The 25,191-nt window shown below is 41.6% G+C and overlaps 1 protein-coding gene across 1 annotated transcript in view; it reads left to right on the forward strand.

Annotated features, from left to right (window-relative positions):
- Positions 1 to 22,225, forward strand: part of TMEM178B (transmembrane protein 178B) — a 212,450-nt gene extending 190,225 nt beyond the window's left edge. The window contains exons 3-4 of the mRNA XM_041398682.1: positions 2,030 to 2,167; positions 21,975 to 22,225. Coding sequence (XP_041254616.1) covers positions 2,030 to 2,167; positions 21,975 to 22,225 — 389 coding nt within the window. The remainder of the gene's footprint in view (positions 1 to 2,029; positions 2,168 to 21,974) is intronic.
- The last annotated feature ends 2,966 nt before the right edge of the window (positions 22,226 to 25,191 follow it).

Below are 25,191 nucleotides of genomic sequence, written 5' to 3' on the forward strand. Positions count from 1 at the left end.
GAGCCCAGGGCTTCATGGACTGAAAAAGTAGGAAGATATTTGGCCATCAAAAATGCTTACTAACACTTACTGCTTGTTTTAGAAAGCACTCTGAGAAATTCCCAAGGAACAGAGACATTGCCTGGGGGAAGTACAAGTTTCTGCAGGAAATGCTTTTTTTTTTTCTTGTACTAGAGCTCCTTAAACATACTCAAATGTGGTGGGACAGTCACAAAACCTAAGACAAAAGTACTTTTAAGATGTGTATCTTGTTAAAAGAGCCTGGTTACTGGTGGGCTGAAGACCTGGTTATCTTTATGCTGTCAGAGAGACTCCTTGGAAAATCAGTGATAATCTACAGAAAGGAATTACATCTTCAAGGGAGAGGTTGTGTTCTGCAACTTGATCTTGCATACAAAGTGGTATAATGAGCATGGACCTGAGTAAATTGCCTTCAAGTCATTCTGTCCTAGCATACTGATAGACTTGGTGGACACTTAGCATTTTGGACATGATGTTTTATAAACCTCTGATGATGGTAATTTATCTATTCACAGAATTTATTGAATTTGTGTTGTGGGTATTGCGGGTCTTTTTATCTACTGTGGGAAAAGCATAAAAAATAACAGAAACTGAGACACAGTCAAAGGCCAGCCAAGGAGAAAAGCTGCCATAGAGACTGGTGGATGATTCACAGTTTTCAAATCTTCCTTCTCTGTCATAAGCATTCTGTTTCTTGAGGGAAAAAAAAAAAAAAAAAAAAAAAGGTAAAATCATTGCTGTGCAAAAAAAAGTTTCAAGAAGGAAAAAATGTTTAGAGAGTTGACTTGGCTAGAATTTTCTTTGCTCATATACTCTTGATATATCAATGCTTAAACTTTTTATGTGTGAATGAAGGGGGGACAGGGAATAATCAAATGTTAGTGAAGGTGCCCCCATCTGTTTCATTATATGAGGGTGTGAAGATGATCTTTAGCTCACACAGTCCTTGCTCTTTCAGTTGCCACGTGGTCTCACTGCCCAGATTTTACATTCAAACCAACTGTGAAGAATTTTTTTTTTCCCAGAACATGCAGGAAAATGGTTCCCAGCAGTCTCATAGTCCCATCCTTTTTGCAGAAGGCAAATATGCAACATAGCCAGGTCTTTATTTAAGTATTCCTTTCATTAAGACTTGGGGACTCTTTTCCTTTATTTATGAAATAAATGCAGGTCAGCCCCTGTCACCCACATCAGATGTACTCAGTCCCTATTTGAAGAGCAAAAATGTTTTTCTCCAGTGCCCTGCCCTCCTCCTACTCTTAGTGCTCCTTGGAGCACTCATAAACATCCTCACCAAAAATCATCTGGCAAGGTCACCATCTGGGTACAAGAGAGGACAATGCTGTGTCCTCTGTCCCAGCTGTGTATCTGGAGTGCATTTAATGATGTCTGACACCAGAGTATCTGTGTGCCTTGCTGTTCTGGCGGAACCACATTTTACTCCTACCACCACTGGATGCCATGGCCCAACTTACACGTGGGAAGCTGTGGCCCAGAGGGGCTCAGTGACACAGAGAGTGACAACTGAGATGCATACTCTGTCATGTCTGTGCTGGAACAAAGCATAGAAACTGCTTTGCTGATCAGTTGGAGCAGGGACATCCTTTGGATGCTGGGGAGTAGTGGACAGAGATGAGAAGGCAAGATGTAAACAGATGTTGTGCTAGTGCCCAGAGACTGGAGTTATTAGGCACTGCATTGGACTGAGGACATTTTACAACTTCTAGCTCCTGAGCAAGCTGTCACAAGTCACTTTAGTGCATCTGCACTGAGCTTCATTGTGTGGTAAAAGAGTCAGCTGCTCTCTCTCTCTCCCCAGCTCAAGCTAGTGACTTAATTTATGGTTTGTCCTCGATCTGAATCATCCTCACTTAAATCATCCCATACCAACACACACTGAAGTCCTTGCAGATCAGTAGCATTTTGGATTAAGACTGTTATGAGCCCCTGATGATGCTGATTTATCACTGTTCCCACTCATGTTGTTTTTCTGTGTTCCCCACTGCAGATCTGCGCAGGATGACAGCTGGCTTCATGGGCATGGCTGTGGCCATCATCCTCTTTGGATGGATTATCGGTGTTCTGGGGTGCTGTTGGGATCGAGGCCTTATGCAGTATGTGGCAGGGCTTCTCTTCCTCATGGGAGGTAAGGATGGTGGTGTTTGAAGAAATGCATTTTTCTTGTTGTTTTTATGTTCTCTCTTTCCACATGTCCCTCCTTTTCTAAGTCACTGAAAATATGTTTGCAGAGCTTTTTACCTGATCTGGACTTGGTTTCATTCTGAGCTCCTTCTGGTGCATATCAAGGATCATGCAGTTATAGCTACATTTAACTTCAATCACAAAACTTGTCTGGAGTGTCTGTAACTCATGGTAGTAGAAAGGGTAATCTGAGTTTTTTAGTACAGTACTCCCCTGTTGGATGTAACACTGTCACTTAGTAAGCTCAGTAATAAAAATCCAAGGACTATGCAGATGTTATTCCCACCACTATCCAATTCCACAGTGGGACACTTTGATACCTAGAAACTGTGCTGAGAGTTATAATCTATATCTATTACCCATCAGTTGTTCTTGAGTCAAATGTAACCTTTAGTTCATATTTCCCTTTCTTTGCTGTACCTATGAGGAGCATTCTCTGTTTGCCTTTTCCCACTCTACATATACTTTCTTGTAGACTTCTCTCTGTAAGAACAATTATCAATTTAGGAGCCTTTTCTCCCACTGTTCCTGTTTGTACTTGCCTTTCCCAAATATGGATGAGAAGGACCCTTCCCTAACAAGGTCTAATCAATGCCTTGTATAAGTAGTGTGATGGTTTCCTTCCCCTGCTGGTGATTCTTTGCCTGAAATATTTTGTTGTTGTATTTTCTTTTTTCCTGCTGAATGTCATGGTTTGACCAGGAAGTGAGTCTCTGGGAAAGTTATGGCCAAACCAATCAGTGGCCAGATTTGAAAACTGGCACCTGGTGTGGCCGCTGGGGACCTGGATACACCTCTGAGAACACACAGGGGTTAAAAGCAGAGGATTCCCAGAAGGGCTTTCTCTTTTGAGTCCGGCGGTGAGTTGATCTGACCTCTCTCCTGCCCAGCTGCGTCTGGCTGGGGGAGGGGGAGGCCATGCAACCTGAGGGAAGGGAGGCCGGAGCCCTGCAAGATGCAGGAGGAGATCTGGGATGTTTCAGGCAGCTCCCTCTCCGGGAGAGAGTGATAGAGGGTCTGTGTTGGCTTGAAATTTGGTATCTTGTGCCAACACCATAGCCAGGAGAAGAAGGGGGGGCAGGGGGCAGACTGCGGCTGAGGTTTTAACCCCTTTGGTGCTGAGACAATGGAAGCTGGAAAAACACTGATCCTCCCCAGCTGAGAATTGAGAGGGGATGGAGGATGGGCAAATGAGTTGAAGTCTTGAGTAGGTGAAGAAATATCAGCAGATGAGAAGTGCCCTAGATGGAGGAGATGATTGGAGTGGCCTTTTCAGCTACACTTTTCTCTTACATGGCCACAGGATGGAACCAATTTCTTCCTGTAATGTAGAGACTGCCCGTCGGGGTTGGTCAGAAGCCAGGAGTGACAAAGCTGTCAGGAGAAGTAGAGGGAACAGAGACTGATGGGGAGGGGGTGGTGGAGCCCTCTGCCTTCAGCAAAGGATCTCTGTTCCTGAGCCCCAGGCCCCAGGGGAGTGAATATGGGAGGGGACAGCTGTCCCAATGGTGAGAGAAGGCCACTTCTTGGAACTGGGCAAGGCATTCTTAAAAGGACCTAAGAAGCAGTTTGGGCCCATGGACAGTGGTGAGAGCACTGGACATGGAAGGAAGATGGTCACTACGGCAGATTCTCTTTGGGCGGCTGCCACGTGTGACACAGAAGCACAGGAGGGGCCAACTGTGTTTCCTGGGGAGGCCCATGGTGCAAGAGGGAGACTCCTCTCTCCTGATGGACTGGGGAGAGGTTGTGGGAAGCCTGGAATTGGACTGGGAATTGAGTGTTAGAGGGGTGGGGGGAGGAGGAGTGTTTTGGAGGTGTTCCATTGTGGATTGTTGTGTGTGGTTTTTTTCCTTTTTTTTCCCTCTTGTCTTTATGTTGTATATTAATAAAGTGTTGTTTTTTCCCTCCATTCCCAAGTTGGAGCCTGCTTTGTTCTATTTCCGGGTCACATCTCACAGTAACCATTTTGGAAATACACCTTTCATGGGAGCACTGGCACTGTGCCAGGGTCAATCCATGACACTGCATCACATTGGAGACCCACAGTCATCCTGCAGTTGGGTGAGACATGCAGACCTTTCTCCATCTTTGTACTTGCTTCCTGATGCTCTCCCAATTTACAGCAGAGGTTTGGTTTATTAATCCCTAGGTACATGCCCTGACCCTCTGTGCTTTTGAACTTCTTCCCATTCCTACTACACCAACCCTCAAGGTCACCCAACATTTCCCATGTAATGTACCAGTCTTCCTTACTACAGATGCCATCCAAATTTCTCTTAGCAGCAAATTTCAAGGCACAGTTATTTGAAATGAAGGGTGTGACAGTCAAATCCCAAACACAACCCTGGGTGAATGTCTCAAAGTGAACACCACTACTTCTGTTCTCTCTTCTTTTCTCTGCTGCTGATTTTTGTTTAGCTGGGTTTTTGCCCTCCAGGCAGATCATCACTTCAGTGCATTTTATCATCTGTTTATCTGTACTGTGGTGTGACACAGATCACTGTGTGTCATAGAGAAAAGATTCTGTAGTCCCAGAAGAGAAGTTAAGTTCTGGAGTAACAAGTATTTGTGTTCTAGTTGTGTTGTGCTGGTGACATTAGACATCAGTTCTCTCTGTGCCCACAAACACATTTGAAATCTGCTAGGACCTTGTACAAGCACACATTGGTCTTCATGGGGATGTCTCTGAATTGTATGTTGTGGGAGTCAAAACATTATAGGCAATGGCTTGCCAGATGAGATTGCTATTTCTTATTTATTTAAAAGTCTAGTTTGCACAGGGGCCACTTTGCTCTAATTTGCTCAGATATCTGCACGGTATTTAACTTAGTACAGCCCAACATTCAGATTAAAACATTAAGAGTATACTAAATAAGTACAGAAAACTTACATTTATTAGAAACTAGCTATGTCTTGTTTAGTATTCAGAAATTATCATTATATATGGGCTGGTTTCCAGTGCAGCTGCAGAGATTACCTGTTAGCTCAAGGTTATTTGTGAGTTATTTGAAAGATGACTGATAAAGTTCCAGGTGAAAAGAAATTCAGTTTTAACCATATGTAGTGGAATGGGTCACACACAGCTTACAAAGCCATCTTTTGGGGTGCTCAAACAACACACATTTTAGAGGAGATGGAGCCAAGGTCATGCAACTGGGAACAGCCTCAGTCATCCCCATGAAACAAGCTGCTCCTTCTCAGAGAGCAGTGGCTCTGCAAAGATCTCTGGAATTGTGGGTGCTGGGATTATCCAGCTGCAGAGGAGCTCTCAGTGCTATGCATCTGCTAAATGTGTTATTTTTTATGGAATATGCAATGAGACCATGAGGTGCGTTTATCTCTGGGCTAAGCAAAACTATTTCTGGACATCCTAATCAGGTGTCAGTGCTAAAGGAGGATGTGGAAAGAATGGGAGAGGTTTGCAGAAGAGCTACAAAAATGTGGTTTGAAAAACAAGAAAAAGACAGCATGCCACAAAAAGCCAATTGCTTGAAACTGTTTACCAGAAGGTTTATAATTGACTTGAACACAGAGTGGAAGTACCTATGCAATGGGAAGCCATCTGATAGTAGCATGCTCTTTGCATAGACAAAATAATAACCAGATCCAGCAGCTGGAACATGAAACTAATTGAAATGAGAGGCACCAGATTATTTTATCTGCCAAATTCTGCAAGATGTGTAATATTATAAATAAAGATGTGCTGGGAGGAGATCAAACTTATTTTCTGCTTCAGTGCAGACACGTGGATCAGTACTACCCAAAGGTTACCCTCTTTCTTGTTTTGCGCAAGTCAGTAGCAGCTGCTATACTGATTTCTTTTAACAGCAAGTGGGTATAAAGTAACATCGACAAACTGAAGCAGTCAGTTAATAAAATACACAACTAGAGCCATCTAATCTAAAAGTCAGTAGCTATCAATGTTTTCAGACAGTATCATGTGTTACACAATTATTCCTTTTACAGCCAATGAGTATTTTAATTTAAACTTTTTTATTGCTGGACGGTGTTTGAATACAAAGCTGTTGCTTCTGTCATGCCATAAGTGTTGTCAACATATTATTGTGCTGTTTCTTAAAATGCATGGAGACAGGGTGCCTCTTAGTTTTTTTGCCTTTTTCTCAGGTCCAATAATGGGAAAACTGCTTTGGAAGGTTTCTGCCATCTGACTTCATTGTAGCTGAGAGGAGACTGTGTTCAACTGGTAGCTATAGAATCAGACTGAATCTAACCTTCCCTTCCATTTTCAACACCACTTGTCTTAGCTATGTTTGTAGCATTTGTTCGGTTTTTATTTCTAGACAAACAGCTCTTTTTCAATGCTTAAACATTGCCAGCATAACATATCTATGGGTTTTTCCCTTATTGCCCATAGTTCTTTGAATAGGAAATCTCAACAGAGCACTGAGAAGAGTGCTGTAATAATCTAATAAGACCAGACGTGGTTTGCTTGGACCTCTGGTTCTTTATTATATTTACCAAACAGACCTCTTGCTAACCTATGTGGCAGTGCCTCATAAGGACTTTACTTTGCTTGATCTAATTTCTCAAGCAAATTGCTGAAACAAGTAGTTTACGAAATGCAGATCATTATTTGGTTTTTAGCTCATTTGGAATCCAGGACATGTAAACTATGATTTAGAGTCTGTTTTACACTGCTATTCTGCATGTTTTATAACAAGCTAAAAATTATTAATAATTCATCTTTTCTGTTTAGTCCAAATGTATCTGTATCAACAGCAATCACAGATCCCTTATGGCTTCCACAGTTCTTTTCCATAATTTTGGTATTTATTGCACAATTTATACTTGGATTCCTTTTCTTGAATGACAGTGTTTGCCTGACCACAGCAGGATTTTTTTTTCAGTCCCTCATCTTCTACAGAGCCAGATGGATACTGTAAATTATGTTTAGCACTTTTTATCTCACTTTGCATGATGGTACTGTTGCACAGTCTCCTATACCTAGAATTAGATTATTGTTACATTCCACCATTGTCAGCATAATTTTACTCTGCAAGGTGGGAGAGTTTCCCTTTTTGATAGTTTCTTCATATGGAATCGTGCTCTTAAATTTTACTGTGATTATTTCATTTTATTAATCTTACTTGAGACTGTTTAATTCTATTACAGAAGTGGGTCACACTCAAATTATATATGACTTCAAGCACATCCTCTTGCAGGTTCTGCACATCCTCTTGCATGTTCTTGTGTTTTCTCTTCGTGCAAATTACTGAAAATCTCTGAACCAGTAAAAGCTCAAACCAGTAATTTTGTAATTTTATAATAATTTCTGGAACCTTAGGAGCATCTGTAACACTACTTCCAAATGTCAGGGTCCTGTGGCAAATGTGATGCTTTCATGCTTATAAAGTACATAGTCTAACAGGAATTCAGTTAAACATCTACATGAGGAAATGCATGTGGGATATTTTACACATTGTGTTTTGACCAAAGCAAATTTATTTGCACCAAAACTATGACTTTGCATTTTCAAGTCTAGACGTGGCCACCTCATCAGTTCCCAGGAAGTGGTCATCACATTTCCTGGCTTTGAGCAGTTCTTTTGAAAGTATTCAAATCCTTGACTTGTTTGGGTTTACTATCATGGCAAACCTGCCAGTTCTTTTGGTTGGTGTCTTCACTCCCTCAACATCTAATTTAGCCAGTATTGTCAAGGTCAAATGTCAGTTTTAGTTCCAGCTCCAAAGAGCTGAGATGCTATGAACTGACACACTGGTAACTTGGTAACTCTACCAAGACAAATTCCATGGTCTCCAGGAATCCCTTCTTTTGGTCTCCACCAAGTTGTTTGTGAATACTTCCTTTATCATCATCAGCGAACAAGCTGATCCATCTAACCCTAGGTTTTTCTACCTGCTTTTCACCACATTCATTCACAGGATTTTCTTGTTTCAGCATCTCAGATTCTGCTAGGTTTGCAGTCATGCAAACCCAATCTCACCACATCTTCTGTTACTGTACTTGCTTTATAATATGATCTTTTAAATGCAATCTCTGATTGCCTGATGTTTTCCCAGGTCAGCTGATTTCAATCAGTTGTTTAGAAATATCATATGGCTTGCATTATTTCTAATTTGATGGCAGGGCTAACTTCTTACCTAAATACTTCAAAACCCTTTTCCTCCTCATCAGTGCCTGCTGTGGGGAAAGTGGGGTAGCTGCCTCCTGGTGGCATGATCCAGTGTTTTGGCAGTAATTTCATCCTCCCCCTCTCTAACTTGTGTGCCTCCCTGCTGAACTACTGTCTGTTGTCCCAGCTGGAAATACAAAATGGCACTTCCAATATCATGTTCTGGTACTTGCCTCAGCACACAATTATCCCTGGCCAAAGCTACATCACTTGCCTTTGTAAATGGATTAAAAGACTGACAAAGAATGACGTTTTATCATCCTTATCAGAGCTCTGTCCATCAGCTGCACCTGCATGTATTTTCCTTTTGTAAGTCTGTAATTTGTACTGAGAACACATTTCAGTGAAATAGTTAGGGGTTTTACTGCATGCCTAACAAGGCAGCCCTTCAGGGAGAGACTTCTGCGTTGTCTTATTTCATTCCAAATTTACTGCAAATTAATGTAATAAATCATCTCTGCACTTGTTTACTCTTTTACCTGTTCTCTTCACTCTTATCAGGTCTTTGCCAGTTTTGTCTTGTGACATACACTTTAGGATGACTTTATGGTTTTTTCCCTATTTGGTAACAATTTCCTTAGAGAAGCATGTAATTTTACTAGCCTTGCAAATATTCGTTATTCTTTGCAAAGTCAAGTGAGTTTCTTGCTGTAACCTTGCATTGAGCCAATTAGAAATTTTACCATTAATAATTCAGTCTCCAATTAGTCTATTTGGAAATTATTCCAGCTGTTAAATGTCCTCATATGTGATTTGGCTTCACTATGCAGATCTGTAATAAAATGATCTGGAGTCTCATATAGCAGCTCATTTCTTGCCTAGTGATATTTTTGCCTGAGGTACTGGGCTTGGAGCTTTGCTTGGGAGACTGAAACTTCCTTTTCTACTGGCACTGAAAGGCCTGGAAGTCATGCTGTACACATAAGTAGTAGTATGGAGTTCTTCTGGGCTGATTTTTTTGTTCTAGCATTTGCTTTCAAAAAAATAAGGAATTTCTTTCATCCTCTCCTCCCTTGACACCAGTGGTGATCTGCCAGTCTGAGGGTTTCAAGTGCCATTTGCCAGTTCCACTTTTGACACTGATTTGGGCTTCTTCTGACCCCCTCTAAGAGTGCTGCAGAGACATTACTCTCTGTAGCCCATCCATACTCAGAGAACCTAGGTCAGGGTTAGAAAAACTTCAAATCTTTCCCACAGCAGAGGTGATCACCTATTCATTCCAGTGCTGGCTGCTGCAGTAAAGATAAGCAGGCAGGAAAGATGTGTAAAAAGGAATAAAAAATTAAGTTATGCAGGTTGGCATAATGTAATGTTTTATTTCAGATCTGCAAGAGAGAATTTTTTTTAAAGAAATAAATAAATAAAAACCAACTTATGTATGAGTGCATTTTTTTTTTTTAATTTTAAACTAGAGAGAAATAGCTTTCAATAAGTAATTTCCAGCCTTCTCAGAAATACCTGCAAAATATTCCTTTCCTCAGTCCAGGGGTAAGGCAACAAAATGCTTTATTATCCTCACAGCCAGAAGATGGACTGACCATTTAGACTGGGTCACCTTCTCGTGCCCCAGCTGTGCCACGCTTCATGTGGGGCTGTTGCGAGGTGCCAGCGGGGATGAGGACACACCCAGGGTTCTGTGCCAGTGCCATCAGCTGTCACAGCACAACTCACTGTGCCCAAGAACTGATGGTCAGGCTGGGATGCCAACCCCATCAGAAACTGGGGCTTCAAACCAGGGCTTAGGAACCCGTGCAGAACTGCTGTCAGTGTAGTTGTGCTGCACACGTCCGTATCCTCTTTCACTCCCACCTCCACAGAGAGAGAGCCTTGTCTTCCAAACGCCCCGGCTGTGCTTCCTCCGCCCGTGTTGTGCATATGTTAGGAGATGACAACGGAGACATCTGTGGATTTGCAGCCATGGATTGTTACCAGCTGTTGAGTCATCTGAGTCTCAAATTTAACTCACTGTACTTTGAAAATAGCATGTAACAGTAGAAAATAAGAGTGTTTATTCTACACAACTGTGGTCCTGCCATCTCAAAATAATCATTCCACTGCTGAATAATTTAACAAAAAAGGAGCAATTTAACGTAGCAGGTGTAAGGCAAAGCTCTGTGACTGACATCTCCTAGGCAGTTATGAAGTATCTTCATAGTAGCTGCCAAGAGGAAGCAAAGAGAAGGATAAACAAAGGGAGAAAGTAAGAGCCATTCTTTGGAATTCATTGGGAAATATGATATGTCTCACAGGGCACCTAGGACTTCTATTTTTCATTAATAATCAAGGTCTCTACCCATTCTTCAAAATGTTTACTTGTGGTGACATGATCAACAACAACACTGAATATGGAAGGTATTTTGTGTGATCATATATATTTTTAATTTATACAACATTATTCTTTAATTTCTTGTGCTTCTTCAAAAAAAGTTTAATTTCTTGTGCTTCTTCAAAAAAAAAAAAAAAGGAATAGTTTTAGAAAGTTTACATCAATTATTTTTTTCCCTATGTAAAGGCAAGTATAAATGCACATGTGCATGCACAAGTGTATGCAGACAGATCTTAAACAGCAGCACGTGATCTTTACAAAAACCAAGATCTGCAGTAAGTTACTGAAATGTGAACTGTGAAGTTTGGGATAAATACAGTTTTCACAAAGGCATAATACCTTTGGCCACTTTGAAGAGTATTTAGAACGCAAAACAAGTTGGAAGACTGGAAAAAAAAAAGAGATACCAATCATGTTTTATTCCTGTGGGAGGTTCTAAATTAATGACTGCAGAGGAGCTTAAAAATTTGACAAAACTCACTACAGACCACTGTGAGAACTTATTTAAGTGGATTGACCTCCAGACGGAGACACAGGCTGGTTTGTATCAAGAGCTGCCATAAATGGGTTAGGAAAGTCTTTGAGACCAGCCTCAGCACAACAAAATGATTCCCCCCCTGCCATGCCTCCCCCACCACACACGTGAACACTCTGGCTCCTACCTGTGCTTTTGGCTAAATTTTGCATTAAGCTCTAAAATGATTTAAAGCTTTGAGTTGGAACAAGCTTGAGTTAATGTACAGCATTAATAGGCTTTAAATGTTTAAACCTCTCAAAGGCTCTTGATTGTTTGAAACCCTCAAACACATGACAAGGATGTTGTGGAAGGCAGAAAAGGAGCTGATGAGGGTCTTTTGGGACCTGTGAGGAGAAGCAGAGCTCAGAGCAGTCATGCAGGCTTTATGCCCATCAGGAAGTAATGTAACAAGGCCAAGAGCATTCATGTTCAGGAAATAAGAGTCAACCTGTTTGTAAAAATGTCCTTTTTTGCTTTTAAGGATTTGTCCCTCTTTATGGGGAGTAGCTGAGGAAATTGGGGTTCTTAACTGTGGAGAAGACAGGCTCAGGGAAGACTATTCCTCTTCACAGCTGCCTGACAGGAAATTGTAGCTATGAAGAGGTTGATCTCTTCTCCAAGTAACAAATCATAGAACATGAAGAAATGGCCTTGAAATTGTACCAGGGAAGCTTTAGACTGGGTAAAGAAAAAAAATCTCTGCACCAAAAGTGTGTTCAAACAGGCTGCCTAGAGAAGAGGTCACCATTCCTGGAGGCATTCAAGAGTTGTGTACATGTGGCACTTAGGAACGTGGTCTAGTGGTGGATTTGGCAGTGCTGGGTTAATGGTCAGACTTGATGACCTTAGAGATCTTTTCCAACTTAAGCAATCCTATTATTCTTTTAAAACATCTCTCCCTGCAGAGTTTGTGCTGTCTCTCACAGACCTGGTTCAAGGTCATGTTCCTTGGTGCCATTTTAGGCCAGGTTTCTGGAGTCTGAAGTGTGTCTTTTCTTGTCTTACGTCTTTCAAAACCAGGATACTGACAGATACATGTCCAGACAAGTATGGATATGGGTTCACTGCACATACACATGTCCTGATATGGGGATAGAACTGGAACTGCTTCTTCATCCAGACCAGTGAAGCATTAGTGATGAGCCTCTAGCAACTATTACCACTTGCCTTTTGAATGCTATCTAATTTCCTATTTTCACTCAAAAATAAATATTCAGGAAATCACCCCGGCAGACATACATCCCCTTTGCCATCTTTTGGGGTTAATATATTGCCAGGATGGCCTGTTGAGCATTTCCCAGCTAGAAAAAAGTTGCTCAGCAGATGGCAGGACAAGGCTTAAAAGAGCTGGGGATCCATGTTGCATCTTAACTGCTAGTACTTCTCTCCTTTCTCCTCTCTCATGCACCAGCAACACATTTTGCATTTATTTATTTATGCTGGCACTCATTTTGAAAAGGAAATAGGAGACTCTGGAAACAGGAAAGATCACTCCCTTTCGCAATACAGACATCTGTGTGTCACTGCCTATCAGCAACTGAAATACTCTTTTATAATTTCATGTTATAATACTCCTCAAGGGGAATCATAACTCTCATTTACAGCATAAGTTCAAATGCAGAGTTATATCTTTTGTCTCATAGAATATTATTTTCACTGGATGTTATTTTTTTCCCAGTACCTCAGGAATATATCTGACTCTCTAGGTGAATACTGGCGCACCTGGCACTGAAATGTTGAAACCTAAGGTAACATCTCCATAAGAAAAACGGGGGGGGAATATAGATATGTTTTTTGCAAGTCAATAACACAACAGTACTGCAGAGTGTAGTCATTTAGAAATTGTTCTGTTGGGCTTTTTTCCCCCTGGAAGGAAAGTCTCAACAAGAGAATTCATTGTAAACTCCATAGCATTTGATCTCCATGGAAACATTATCAGCTGACTTCAAAGTCAACCTTCAAATGTGTTGTGGATTGTTTTTTTTCCTGTGGCTCATTTCTGATGCTCCTAGATGTGCACTTGCAGGCTGTGGGGAAAGAAATACCAACACAATTTCATCAGCCTTGTACCTGATCACAGGAGGGCACTGGCACTTAGGAGAAGGAGAGAAAAAGCTTCTTTAATGAAGTCCAGAGATCTTATAGTCTGGAGCAAAAGACAGGGCAAGTAGTGTATGCGCACCTCTAAATTCATTGTTTTTCTGTCCTAGCTCAAATCTGTCTCCCTGAACTTTGTGTGCAGTAAATTAAGGAGTCAGCTCTGTCTGGCTTTTCAGCAGGGAGAGCTTTTTATATTCCTCTGTGTGTTCATTTTAAGTCAGCTATACTGATTTGTAATTTCTCCCTCACCAGCATGCGAGGTACTGGCAGAAGCATCAGTACCTTCTAAAGTTACGAGAACAGACAACTTAGTCTGTGAAGGGCATGCAATCAAATTCCTACTCAGGGATGTCAGTAGGTCTTTGGGGGGCTGACAGAAGGTAAAATAAAGTAGAAATAAAGCAGAGGAGACAGATTCTGTAGAAATACAAAAGACTTCCCCACCCACAGCCGTGGAAAACAAGTTCTGTGTGTTTTAAAACTCAGTGGTTGTCCCATATCCTTTAATAATATCACTAGGCCTTTGATCTGTTGTTGGCTTCTAAATTCCAATGGCAAGATGCACCAAAGCCAAAGGAAGACAATGAAAACAAAACTGACATTTATTATTGGGTTGGTCTTTTTAAAAGGAAATTTTGCTGACTTGTTTGCATGCCTGGCATAAAAGTGGAAAGACTGCACATGCAACAGAAGGAAGATTAATGCTGGCATGATTTGCTAGACAGAAAGAAAACCTTACAGAGGGAATGGGGAGGAAATTTCTGTGTGTGCCAGATCTTTTTGTTAAATGCAGAGACTGAAGCAAGATTTAGGTTCACTTTTTTGGCTCCTCGGTTGTCAGCTCAGAAAACAACATTCCCCTTGGGCAAATCACTGCCACACTGGCTTGGTCTAACCTGCCTGGACAGAGTCCAACTGGACACTGGAAACTGCATTTAAAAAGCAACTGGACCTGGAAAAAACTATAAATTAATAGGACCTTCCTCATTTCTGCCCAACCTGGCTCTTCCAGGGCATACAGAGATAAGTCATGCCAATGTACTTGTATGGGCTACAGAAGATGAGCAGGTATTTCCTCTGCAACAAGAAAGGAGATTTCAGCATGATCCTTTAGGACTGTACAGTGTCAGTCTAGTTTGTTTCTTGCAAGCATTTATGTGATGTAAACTTCATAGTGGTGCCCTGCACTAAGTGGTTCTTGTTAACCAGATAAAAATGCATCTTATTTTGATTTCTGACTATTTTCTCTCAGTAACTGTATCAGCACACATAGAGAGGATTTTCTGTTCCTAATAGGTCAACTCAGGGAAACAGTAATAGAGCCCACAGACTTTTGTAGTAAAGATCCTGAATGTTGTGCAAGCAAAGTGTCCTTTGGTCACTTGACAAAAATGAACGGATAGACTTTTCTCCAGCACCTAAAGGGGAAAATATCCAAATCATGTAGCCATGACCATCACCCCTAGTTCCCAATGGCTTCTTTAGTACTGCCTTCAGCAAACAGAAGGATTAAAAGGAATGTGACTAACTAGCTTTTTGGACCTGAAAGTATTCCCTCTAGAAGTATTTATAGTTGTACACAGTAGGCAATATGGAAGAAGGCTGCATTGAATTTACTTGTGCTGTACCTGTTCTCCAGTCTTACTTGTCTTGAAGAACATCTATCAGTAGACTTTTCAGCAATTTAGGATTTCCTACACAAGAAAGATTACACTAATCCTCTGAGGCTCCTTCTGAGAGATGTCCAATTTTTTGATTGGAAGAAAATGGTCTTACATACTTAGAGGTATAATGAACTCATTGCTAAAAGATTAAGATGCAATATGATGCACAGATTCCTCATACTACAGAACATGCCCTGTGACAAGGCAACCCAACCTGACTCCACAGTTTCCCTTTAGCTCTGACAAATGCCTAGGGTGGGAAGCACCTGCCTAAGGTACAGCTTGATACTAAACTTATGTGTCATCATCTAAGGCAAATCTGAGGTGTGATGGAGTCACCTGAGTTTGTTCAGACCTCCAGTGCCTCTTTCTGTTTAATCTTTTGGCCTCTGCCTGGGTAATGTTGTGAGCTCCAGTGTGGATGAAACTTTCATCCTCTGGATGAAAGAACCTCGCAGAAGCCTCTGTATGTTGTCAAGCATGGTGCTTGCCAGCACACAGATGGGATAATTTTTCTAACTTTGTATTAGAATTTTTCTTCATTTTGACTCTGAGGTCCTTTCTTTGCTTTCTGCTCCAGCAAAATCAGAATAATATCACAGTACTACAACTGGCACAATTTTTCCTGTCTCCTGTGTTGTGGCTGCAAGTTCACAACCCATTATGTTTGCTTAATGGCTGTAGTCAACCCACTTTATTATTGCTAGGTTATTTTGGTTGGGTCATAGGAATCACCATTGCTGAAGTACTCAGAAGTTTATTCGCTCAGGCTTTGATCTGAAAGCTTTCTTCTCTGCCTATTCTATCAAACCTTTGTGCCTTTAGCTAAGTAGTGTTGCTTTTGCCTTACGTGCCAACTCACAGCTTCAGAGAGTGCTTGCTCATCGCTGTAGCTCACTGGCTGTGGCTGTGCACAGCATGGGTGTCCACTCCCTATGCAGTCCCATGCCCTGAGGGGTACGGTCACAGAAATGTCACCATGTGCAAATCTTCATGTGAAATACGGACTGGCACTTGTATCAGAAGAGCAAACTGGAGTTCAGCCCTCAGCTGCTGTAGCATTGTTCCTATATATGAGATACTGATTTACACAAGCCTAAGCATGGTCCCCATTAAGTGTTTGGCGTTGTAGCTGAGGACACATAATTCTCTGGTGCCATAAGAAATTACAGCTTATGCAGCAGCAGTCCCTAGACAGGCACACAGGGGAGGTGACACAGAGAAGGAGCACAGCTCTGGCGTTTGCTGAGTACCTCTGGCACCTTGTGAGTCAGGAGGTCAAAGGCCAAATGCAAACCACATTCTGAGAGTGGCTATAATGCAATATCATGACAGACCCTGCAGTTTATCTGGTCCATGGTATAAGATAAAAATGCATTAAGTCCCAAGCCAGGTGGGGATGTAATCTCACAAGGACACCGCACTAAATTTCCATCACCCAGTCAGATTTATCCTTCCATCTCCGCTTTTTTCATAAAGGCAATTTTCCAGTAAACCCCTTGCTATTCTGCAGCCTGTTGGTGATGCTGCAAGCTGCTTCACTGGAACAGTACATAATTAAGCAATAATTTATATTCTATGTGTGTATGCACAGAGCAATAAAGTGTTCTCAAGAGCTGCGTGCTGCTGAGGCGTTTAATCTGTGCACAGAAGGAGTTTACTGCAAAGCTGCTCCCTCCCTCCAAAAGGCTTTTGTCATCACTGTACTGGAAGGCAATTCGGTGTATTCTTTAATAATTTCATTTGATTTGGATATAATTTAAATAGTTGATGCTACACTCTACTTTAGGATCAGACTAATTTTATTTGTTTGTTTGATGTACCTTGAAAATAGTAAAAGCTAGTAGGGCAGAGAGAAAGTAAAGATAATGTTTCACTTGTGAGATTTTTTTTCTCCTGTAGCCCTATAATAAAAGAAAGTGATGATAATTAGTAAACAGCACTCCTTTCAAAGACATTAGTGGTCACAAGAAGCTACTAGAAATACTTTAAAACGCAGAGATTTACTTTTTTTTGAAAACTGCATGGTTTCAAAGGACATCTTAAAATCCATACCTTTACAGTTTTCTTTTTATCTACCAATTTATAAGTAATACTTGACATTTCTGTATGCTTTAAAAATAACAGAAGGTGAGAAGAATCAGTTTTTGGGGTTGTTTACTTTGTACATCTGACAGCACAGTTTGTGAGTCATTTATATCTGTTGTGGGGGGAAGGGAGAGAACGAATATCATTCTGTCAGATGTGAAGGAAATTATTTCCAAATCATGAGACAAATGATCTGTAGGAGGAGGGTCTCAGAGATGGGCTTGGTGCCCAGATCATTTTAATTACTGGCTTTTTGGATTTCCCATGCCTTTAGATTGGTGATGTCTCCTTCAGGTTCCAGTCAGACACCTCCTCTCTAATAATAAGGATGAGGCTGTTTAGATGAAGCTCCTGCCAACAGGGCCTGTTTATGCCCTAGCACCACAAAGGTTTCCCTTCATCTGCAGTGCATCTAAGAAAGGCACCAGTTCTTGTCTCAAGACACCATGGACCTTGGGAAATCCCTCAAGCTCTATCACTCTGGAAGTTGAGCCAGGTCTATGGGTGAAGGACATGGCTTCTGACATGGTTCAAGGAGATACTAGCATCAGGGAAAATTCAAACAGATTTGCTATGGATGATTTGAGCCTGTTTGTGTTTAAATCAGTTCACTTACAAGCAGTTTTGGTCTCCCCTGGAGGTGAGGTTTAAAAACTGTGGAGGCATTGCAGACCCTCACACAGCTGGGCTGATTGGAAAGAAAGGGACATTTACAAAAAAGAAAAAATTAATTCCTTGCTGCAGAGGCCCATGGCACTGCTTGATATAATCATGCTTGAAAACAGCTACAGCAAAGGGCTCTGACTCATAATCCACATGGAATTAGGCTTTGACCAACACTGACATTACCTTTCCCTGCCATCCCTCTTCAGACCATGTCTGCCCCTGCAGCAAGGATGGCAGGACCCCAATCTTATATACATATATAGCAAATAAGTTCATCTCTATCCTAAAAAACCTTCCAATCTAAATGAAAGGGACATTCAGTGTAATTTTTAATATTATTCTGTAATATATAACAAAGACAGGCACAAGATAACCAAGAGGTATTTAATAGCTCAGGTTCTCAAACCACTGATGATCATCAGCCCATTAGCAGGACAGACACTGTCAGAACCAGGCCAAGATGAAGGGAGGCTATCTGACATGGAGTCAGGATGGAGGTTTGACTACATGTCCAACAGCAGTTTTTCGGGCACAGACACAGCTTTACGTGAAATTTCATCTCTCACTTGATTGAAGTATTTTGCAGTGACACATGAATTACCTGTCAAAAATCCCACTGTTGCCATGTCTCATTCATTAGGTTTCACTTAGGAGGATAATGTGTAAATCCCAGCACAAAGAACTTTGGAAGTTCTGCTCCCCCCTGCTGCTGAAGGACATGGCCTTTATCTCCCTGTGCAGCTCATGTACCAGCAAGTACTTATTAACACCTGCCATTCACATTTTGTGCCAGGGCCATGGCTGGACCACCAGCCTTCAGGTCTGGTCATCTGCTTGGACGACAGCTATGGGGGGTGTTTTTCACAAAGAAATTAAAGTTTGTGTCAGTGCAGTTTCCAGAGGATCTGGGGTATTAGTGCATATGTAGGAGGATGCCTCACTGACAGCAAAAACTTGGGAGGAAACTGCGGAAGGGTTCAGTTTGATTTCTGGGGAGAAAAAGGATCATAGGGTTGGGAATGCTCATTACTTCCTGCAGTCCTGCTGCCTCTGAAGCACTGTGTCTGTAGTGCAGAGTGTCATGGGCAGGAGCAATAGCCTCCCTCCTCCTGCCACCTCAGCTCCATGTCTTACCTGGACTAGCAGAGGCTTCCTTTCCACAGGTAAGCTCAGGTTCTGCATCCCTTTTACCCATGACTCCTTCACTACAATGGCCAACAACTGTGCAATTTTCAAGGATGATCTTTTGTGTTGTGACTGCCAGTTCATGAGGAAAAGCTACTGAACAGTCATGAGGTAGGAACCTTACTTGGTTTTCATCAGTAGCCTTCCTGGTGAGAGGCCAGATTAACTATAAGCAGGAACTTCCTTGCTTGGTTGAACACAAGCAACACATAGGATCATAAAATGGCCATAACGATTTTTCTAGATGGCGTAAAATGGCATTTTTTGTGTCTGCAATGAACAGTGCTAGAGAGACAGATAAGTCTGTGTTGTACAAGACATCCTGCAGAAGCACTGGGGGGTGGCAGGCTGAGGACTGTTCTCTGCACTCTGTGACATTGTGCACAGCAGTCATTATTTGTCATCATGTGTTAGCACATTCTCCAGAAAGGGGCCAGGCTTTTTTTAAAGAAGTCTCATACTTGTGATTTGCTTAGTTCTCTAGTGTTGTTACTTGCTCCTCTTTGTTGTTCCTTTGTTAAGGGGCAGAATACCCTCAGCAAGGTGGAGTGCCAATATATTGGGCACTGTTCAAATACAAAGAGTAAGCAACACTCATTGCACTGAAGAGCTTGTGAACAAAACAGCCAAGACAAAGCATGAAATCACGGAGAGAATTTGAAATCCAAAGTTATTTCCTTCCCTTTTGTACTTAGCAAATGCAGCTGTAGTCTGGCCACACAGATTTTCCCACCCACCTCTCTTAACAATCTTATATTTTGAGAAAGCAGAAATTATCATGTTCTTACTAGCAAAGAAAGGCCTTCCCTGTCATTTTCTAACCACAACCATTTGAAATGAGCTACAGAGCTCAGTTCAGAGCACAGTGCCTCTGAGGCATCATTTTTTCCCCGATCCCACAATGTTCTAATCATTCTGACACAGAACATAGAGAACAACCGCATTCTTGTCAAACATCTTCATACCATTGAATAATGTAAGTAACAGAGTCAAACATGGAAAGGATGTGTGGTTTTTAATCAAATAACCTGATTTTTGTCTAATGGATTGTGGGATGGTGATCTTCCCATTTATCCTACTCTGTGCTTTGAAGTAGTATAGGACAACTCCAAAGCTTGGGATCTCACAAGGCTTTTGCAAGGATCCAGATCACTGATTGCAGACTGCTGGGGTGCTGGTGGGAGGCAAGAAGACTGTTTGGAATGAAATAGCCATAGTACCTACTGCAGCAGCTTGCTGGTCCTCACTAGTGCCCAGTGGCACTCCCATAATGTGAGTATTTGTGAATATTCTGGGCCATCTGGCAGCTGTACATGGCATTAGTGGAAGCACCTGACCTTTACAGCAGAGACTATCTATAAGTGACATTCCAAAATACAGTGGAGAAAAGGCCATCCAAACAGGCATAGCAGTGATCAGAAGAGGGAACCATAACAGTGACCTCCGTGGAGGTCAATGATAGAGATTTGTCTGTAGATTCAATGTCTATGTGATGTTCCTGCTAAATAAAGGAAGTGAGTATAATGGAAAGTCCACACATTTTGGTGATGTGGGTATGTTCCTGCAAATGCAGTTCCTGAACCAAATTCCATGGGAATTCACCAAATAATCTTACCTCTGTGTTCAGAGTGGGGAGGGTCAAACTCATTTATTCAATGCAATTGCAACTAGAAAGAAAAAAGCAGCAGAGAAACAACAGCAAAATTGTTGCAGAAGAGAAGCAGAGCCAGGGGCAGGAAGGAATAGAAGGAAGCAAGGACATCCATTAAGCAGAAGACAGGAGCTTGTCATTGAAACTAGGCGGATTGTGACTGCTTTGGAAGATTTTGCTGGTTTAGGGATCAGACCAGGAAGAAGAGGACATTCCTCACCAGCAGCTGTAAGTGAACAGATGTAGGACGTGTTGCACAGGTAGCACATGTCACATGCTACTGATCCATGCATGAACAGAGGGAGGACACACAGGACTGACTGTGTGTGTCCTGTAGCATGAGTCCTGTAGGCTGCCTTCTGTGCCCAGGGCTCTCCAGGCAACTCAGAGAGGCCCACAAAGGGAGGAATTAGAGAAGAAAAATAAAGTAGCAACTTCACACTGACGTGAGTAGTTATCTCTTGTGGCAGGTGTGTAGCATCTGTATCTATCCATTATTTGGTGTGTGGGTGGCAATTGTGACATTTCAGGAGCTCAGAGTTTAGCTTTGATGAAGCTGAAGGCCAAAGATCAAAATTAGACTCATCTGGGTGGGATAAAGTTCAGCCTCATCTGATACGTGTGTTATTCCATAACATCACCTTACAGAGTTAGGAAGTTTGTCCTTGCCATGTTCTCAGGAAGAAATAAGAAATGAAATATTGCTGCAGAGATGGAAGACAAGAACAGGATATTTTGAAGATTTCAGCAATGTGGCAGAGGGCATCTGGATTGAAACTGGAGTCATGCAGAGGGCAGAATCTGAGTTTTGTGAAGTATTTAAAGAATTTTTTAGTGATATTTAAAAGGAAACTGTATAATGAAAAATTCTGTATTTTGATATAAGAAAAGCATGAAGAAAATCTCCCACATAAGTTCAAATGTACATTTCAACAGAGCCAGAAGATGACAAGTATCTTGTAATATTCTATAAAGCCTATCACTGAAAAATTGGAATGAAACAAAAAATTCAAGGTTATTTTCCCTCCCAAAAATGTCAAAACATGATTATTCATTCTGTATTTACTCTGTGAAGCAAAGTTTCAGAAAAATCAATGGTTCCATGGAGCATTCTGGTTCCCAAGGGAGTGCTCAGAATGAAAAAGTGTTCCTGTTGAAGTTTCTCCATACAGCTCTGTTCAGCAGCAGATCAATATTCAAGGCTCTGGTGGCACTCTGTTCTTTCTCCATGGAGCCTCCAGACTAAGCCACTCTCTACACAAACGTCTTCCTTTAGGCACTTCCTTACTGCTTGCACCAGCTCTTCTCATGCAGCTTGGAAAGGGGTATGTCTGTCACTCTTCTAACTTCTCTTTGTTTTTTTCCTCCCTCCTTCTCCCCTTCCCGCTCTCCTCCAGGAACCTTCTGCATCATTTCACTGTGCACGTGCGTGGCTGGAATCAACTTTGAGCTCTCCCGCTACCCCCGCTACCTGTACGGACTTCCCGACGACATCAGCCATGGCTATGGCTGGTCCATGTTCTGTGCGTGGGGGGGCCTGGGCCTCACTCTGATCTCTGGCTTCTTCTGCACTCTGGCCCCTTCTGTCCAACCTGTCCCCAGGACCAACTGCCCCAAATCTAGACCTGAGAATGGGACAGTGTGCTAAAACAAACAGCAAACAAATACACACACAAAGACATATATATATATATATACATATATATATATATATATATATATGTATGTGCCTAGGTATGTCTATACATGCATATGTATGTATATATAATTATATATATATAAAATCTCAAGTTAATGCCAGTGCCAAGGTAGAGCTGAGTCCAACATGGCACTCACATCTCCACTGGACTCTGTGTTGCTTCATTCTTTCTCACAGTGATGGGAAAGCTTTTCTCTCACATGGCTCTTCCATCCAACTCATAACTTCAGCATCATACCTTAGAGGTTAAATGAATCTACAGTTGCACCTACCTACTGCCATTTGGGAGGGGGAACAGGGGATCCATGTGGGGAATCTGGAACCAGAATTTGTACAGGACATGGTGGGGGCAGAGGTGTGGGGGGAATGCCACAAAAAGCGTGTCCATTGCAGCCAGAAGGGAAAATGTAAACAGCAAGCAAATGAAGCACTTGAGCCACTTCAACAACATACCTCCTCAAGGCCATTATGAGAAACCCACCCACATTCTTTTTCTTTCTTAAAACAAAATGACAGAAGTTGTGTCATTGGTTTTGGAGTTTTGTTGGGTTTTTTTTCTCCTTAAAATGCAGAAAACAAAATGGACAGAATATGTGAGGAAAAGTAGAAAAGCATTTTCTCTTTGCCTGCCAAACTTTAGAGAGAAGCAAACAAGTGAAAATAATAATAAAAATTAATAATAATAACATCTAAGAAAATAAAACCAGAAAACAATAAAAATCTCCAAGAGGACATCTCAGCAGACTTTCCAACAATGCGATTTTAATCTTCCAGCTGCCTTACATCCAGGCTTACAAATGAGGCTGAACTGCTAATGTAAATGCAGCAGAAGGCCTTTTGAAAATGCTGTGATACATGTGTGTATAACTTTTTCTTCCCTCTTATTTTATTTATTTTTTTTAACAAAAAGAAAAATTTAAAACATTGCAATGTGATTGTCCACCAAACCATCCATGCTGTATTTGTGGCCCAAGACTGAGGCACCGCAACGGCAGAAGCGTGAGGAAAGCCGTCAGGTCTGAGAGAGTGCGTCTTCTCTGGTGGATTTCAGCAGGATTTTTTATTTTTTTTTCATGGAGCTTCTGAGAGTTCAGGATGGTGGATCCAGGGGAAGACTGACCAAGGAGAAGGGAGGTGAGGGAAGGCCTGGTAGCTGTTCTTCCCAGGGATTTGATGGAACGGGATTTCATCAAGTTTCCGGTTTGGATGTTTGAGACAACTGAGCAAAAATTGTGGAGGAGGAAAAGGAGATAATTTCTGTAGAAGAGAAGTAAGAGATGCCTCTCATTGTGTTCATGTATGCCAAATAAGACCTTCCCACATCTTGTCTTTGGAAACTGCCCTGATTCAATGGACATCTCCTCTCTCCATCTGGGAGAACTGTGTACAGATGGATGTGAAAGGGTCAGATGCAGAGAACAGAGATCCATTTCCCATGAGCTTAAGCATTGTATGATATAACTGTGAATCTGCAAATGGAACTCTCTCTCTTTTTTTTGGTCTTTCTCTTTTTCCTGCTACTCCTCTTCCTATTGTCTCCTTTTTCCTTCCCTCTGCTCTTCCTGTTGTTCAGGTCATAGGTCCCAGAAGAGCTCAACAAACAGCTAAGTCTGAAGAGGTGGATGAAGGCCATTAGAGGAAGAAAAGCATTTTGGCTGTGAGGACAGTGGGTCCTTGCAGGGTACCTTACCTTGCAGTGGCTGAGGGGAAGGTAGGGAAGAAGGGCCAAGGGTGTAGCCAAAGGGACTCTGAAGAATGATGACTGAATTGCCATGTGCAAAAGTGAGGGCACCACTGACAAATATGCAGGCAAAGGGAGACAGGGCAAAGAAAAAAGGTCTCCCCAAAACCAATCCAACCCAACACGCTCTTAATTCAGGGATAGTACCAGCAATCCTTTCTTACCTGATAGCTGCATGATATCAGTCCTCATTAGTCAATAGAAAATTATCCTCTCCATCTAAAATATCTCACCAGGAGAAGGAGCCTGTGCCTGCTGCACAGAAATGCAGGCATTAATTTCCAGGTCATGCCATATACATAGCTGGCAATTTGGTTTAAAAATATCCAGCTAACAAATAATTCTTACACATGTAGTTGTATTACAGTGCTCAAAGAAATAAAGTTTCTGGAGGGCATGTTGTAATAGAGTAGATTTGGGTTTCTTCCATTCTTGCTCAACTACCTAGCTTTTGTTTTCTGTTGTCTACAGATTCCCCAAACATGCCAATGCCAGCTGCTAAGTCAGTGTGTTTCCACTGAAGTGCCATCTCTGTCAACTGAAGTTTCATAATTTCATTTTACATTAGATGTGACCAGAGAAATTACTTATTTATTTGAGTTTAAAACACAAGCCTTTTGAAGAAACTTCCTTTTTAAGCAGATTGGTTTATTTATTTTTTTCTGGGAAGGTTTTCAAATAGAGTGATTTTGAAACATTTTGAAATCATTTGACTGTGCAAGTGCCTACTTGGTTAGGAGGTTGATGAATTACCACTGAACAGAAGAAGGAAATTTAAAACAAAAATTGCCTTGGAGAGCTAAATGAAGGCTGAATGCAGAAAACCAATAACTGGAAACCAAAAAAGACCTATAAAAAATTGTTCATTTCTTCAAAGCATGAAAAATTTTGGAAAAAACCCGAACGTATTGGTAAGAAATTATGCAGCTGTTTAATTAAAAACAGCTTGGAATACAAACTTTCTTCCTCCTCTGCAGTGGTGAATGTGATAGGAAAGATGTTTCATGCAAATACAGATATCTGGAGTGACACAGGTAAGCCAGAGTCACAGAGGTACCTATCTGGAGTCTACCATCAGGCCCTGTGGCAGGCAGAGCAGTACAGCAGCTCCTGTGATGATGTATCCTTGTGTGGTCCTTGAGTGTTCAAGGGTGTATTCTACAGATGCAGTTTT

This window comes from Onychostruthus taczanowskii, unplaced genomic scaffold (assembly GCF_017590055.1).
Source record: "Onychostruthus taczanowskii isolate IOZ18803 unplaced genomic scaffold, ASM1759005v1 scaffold15, whole genome shotgun sequence".
Taxonomy (NCBI): domain Eukaryota; kingdom Metazoa; phylum Chordata; class Aves; order Passeriformes; family Passeridae; genus Onychostruthus; species Onychostruthus taczanowskii.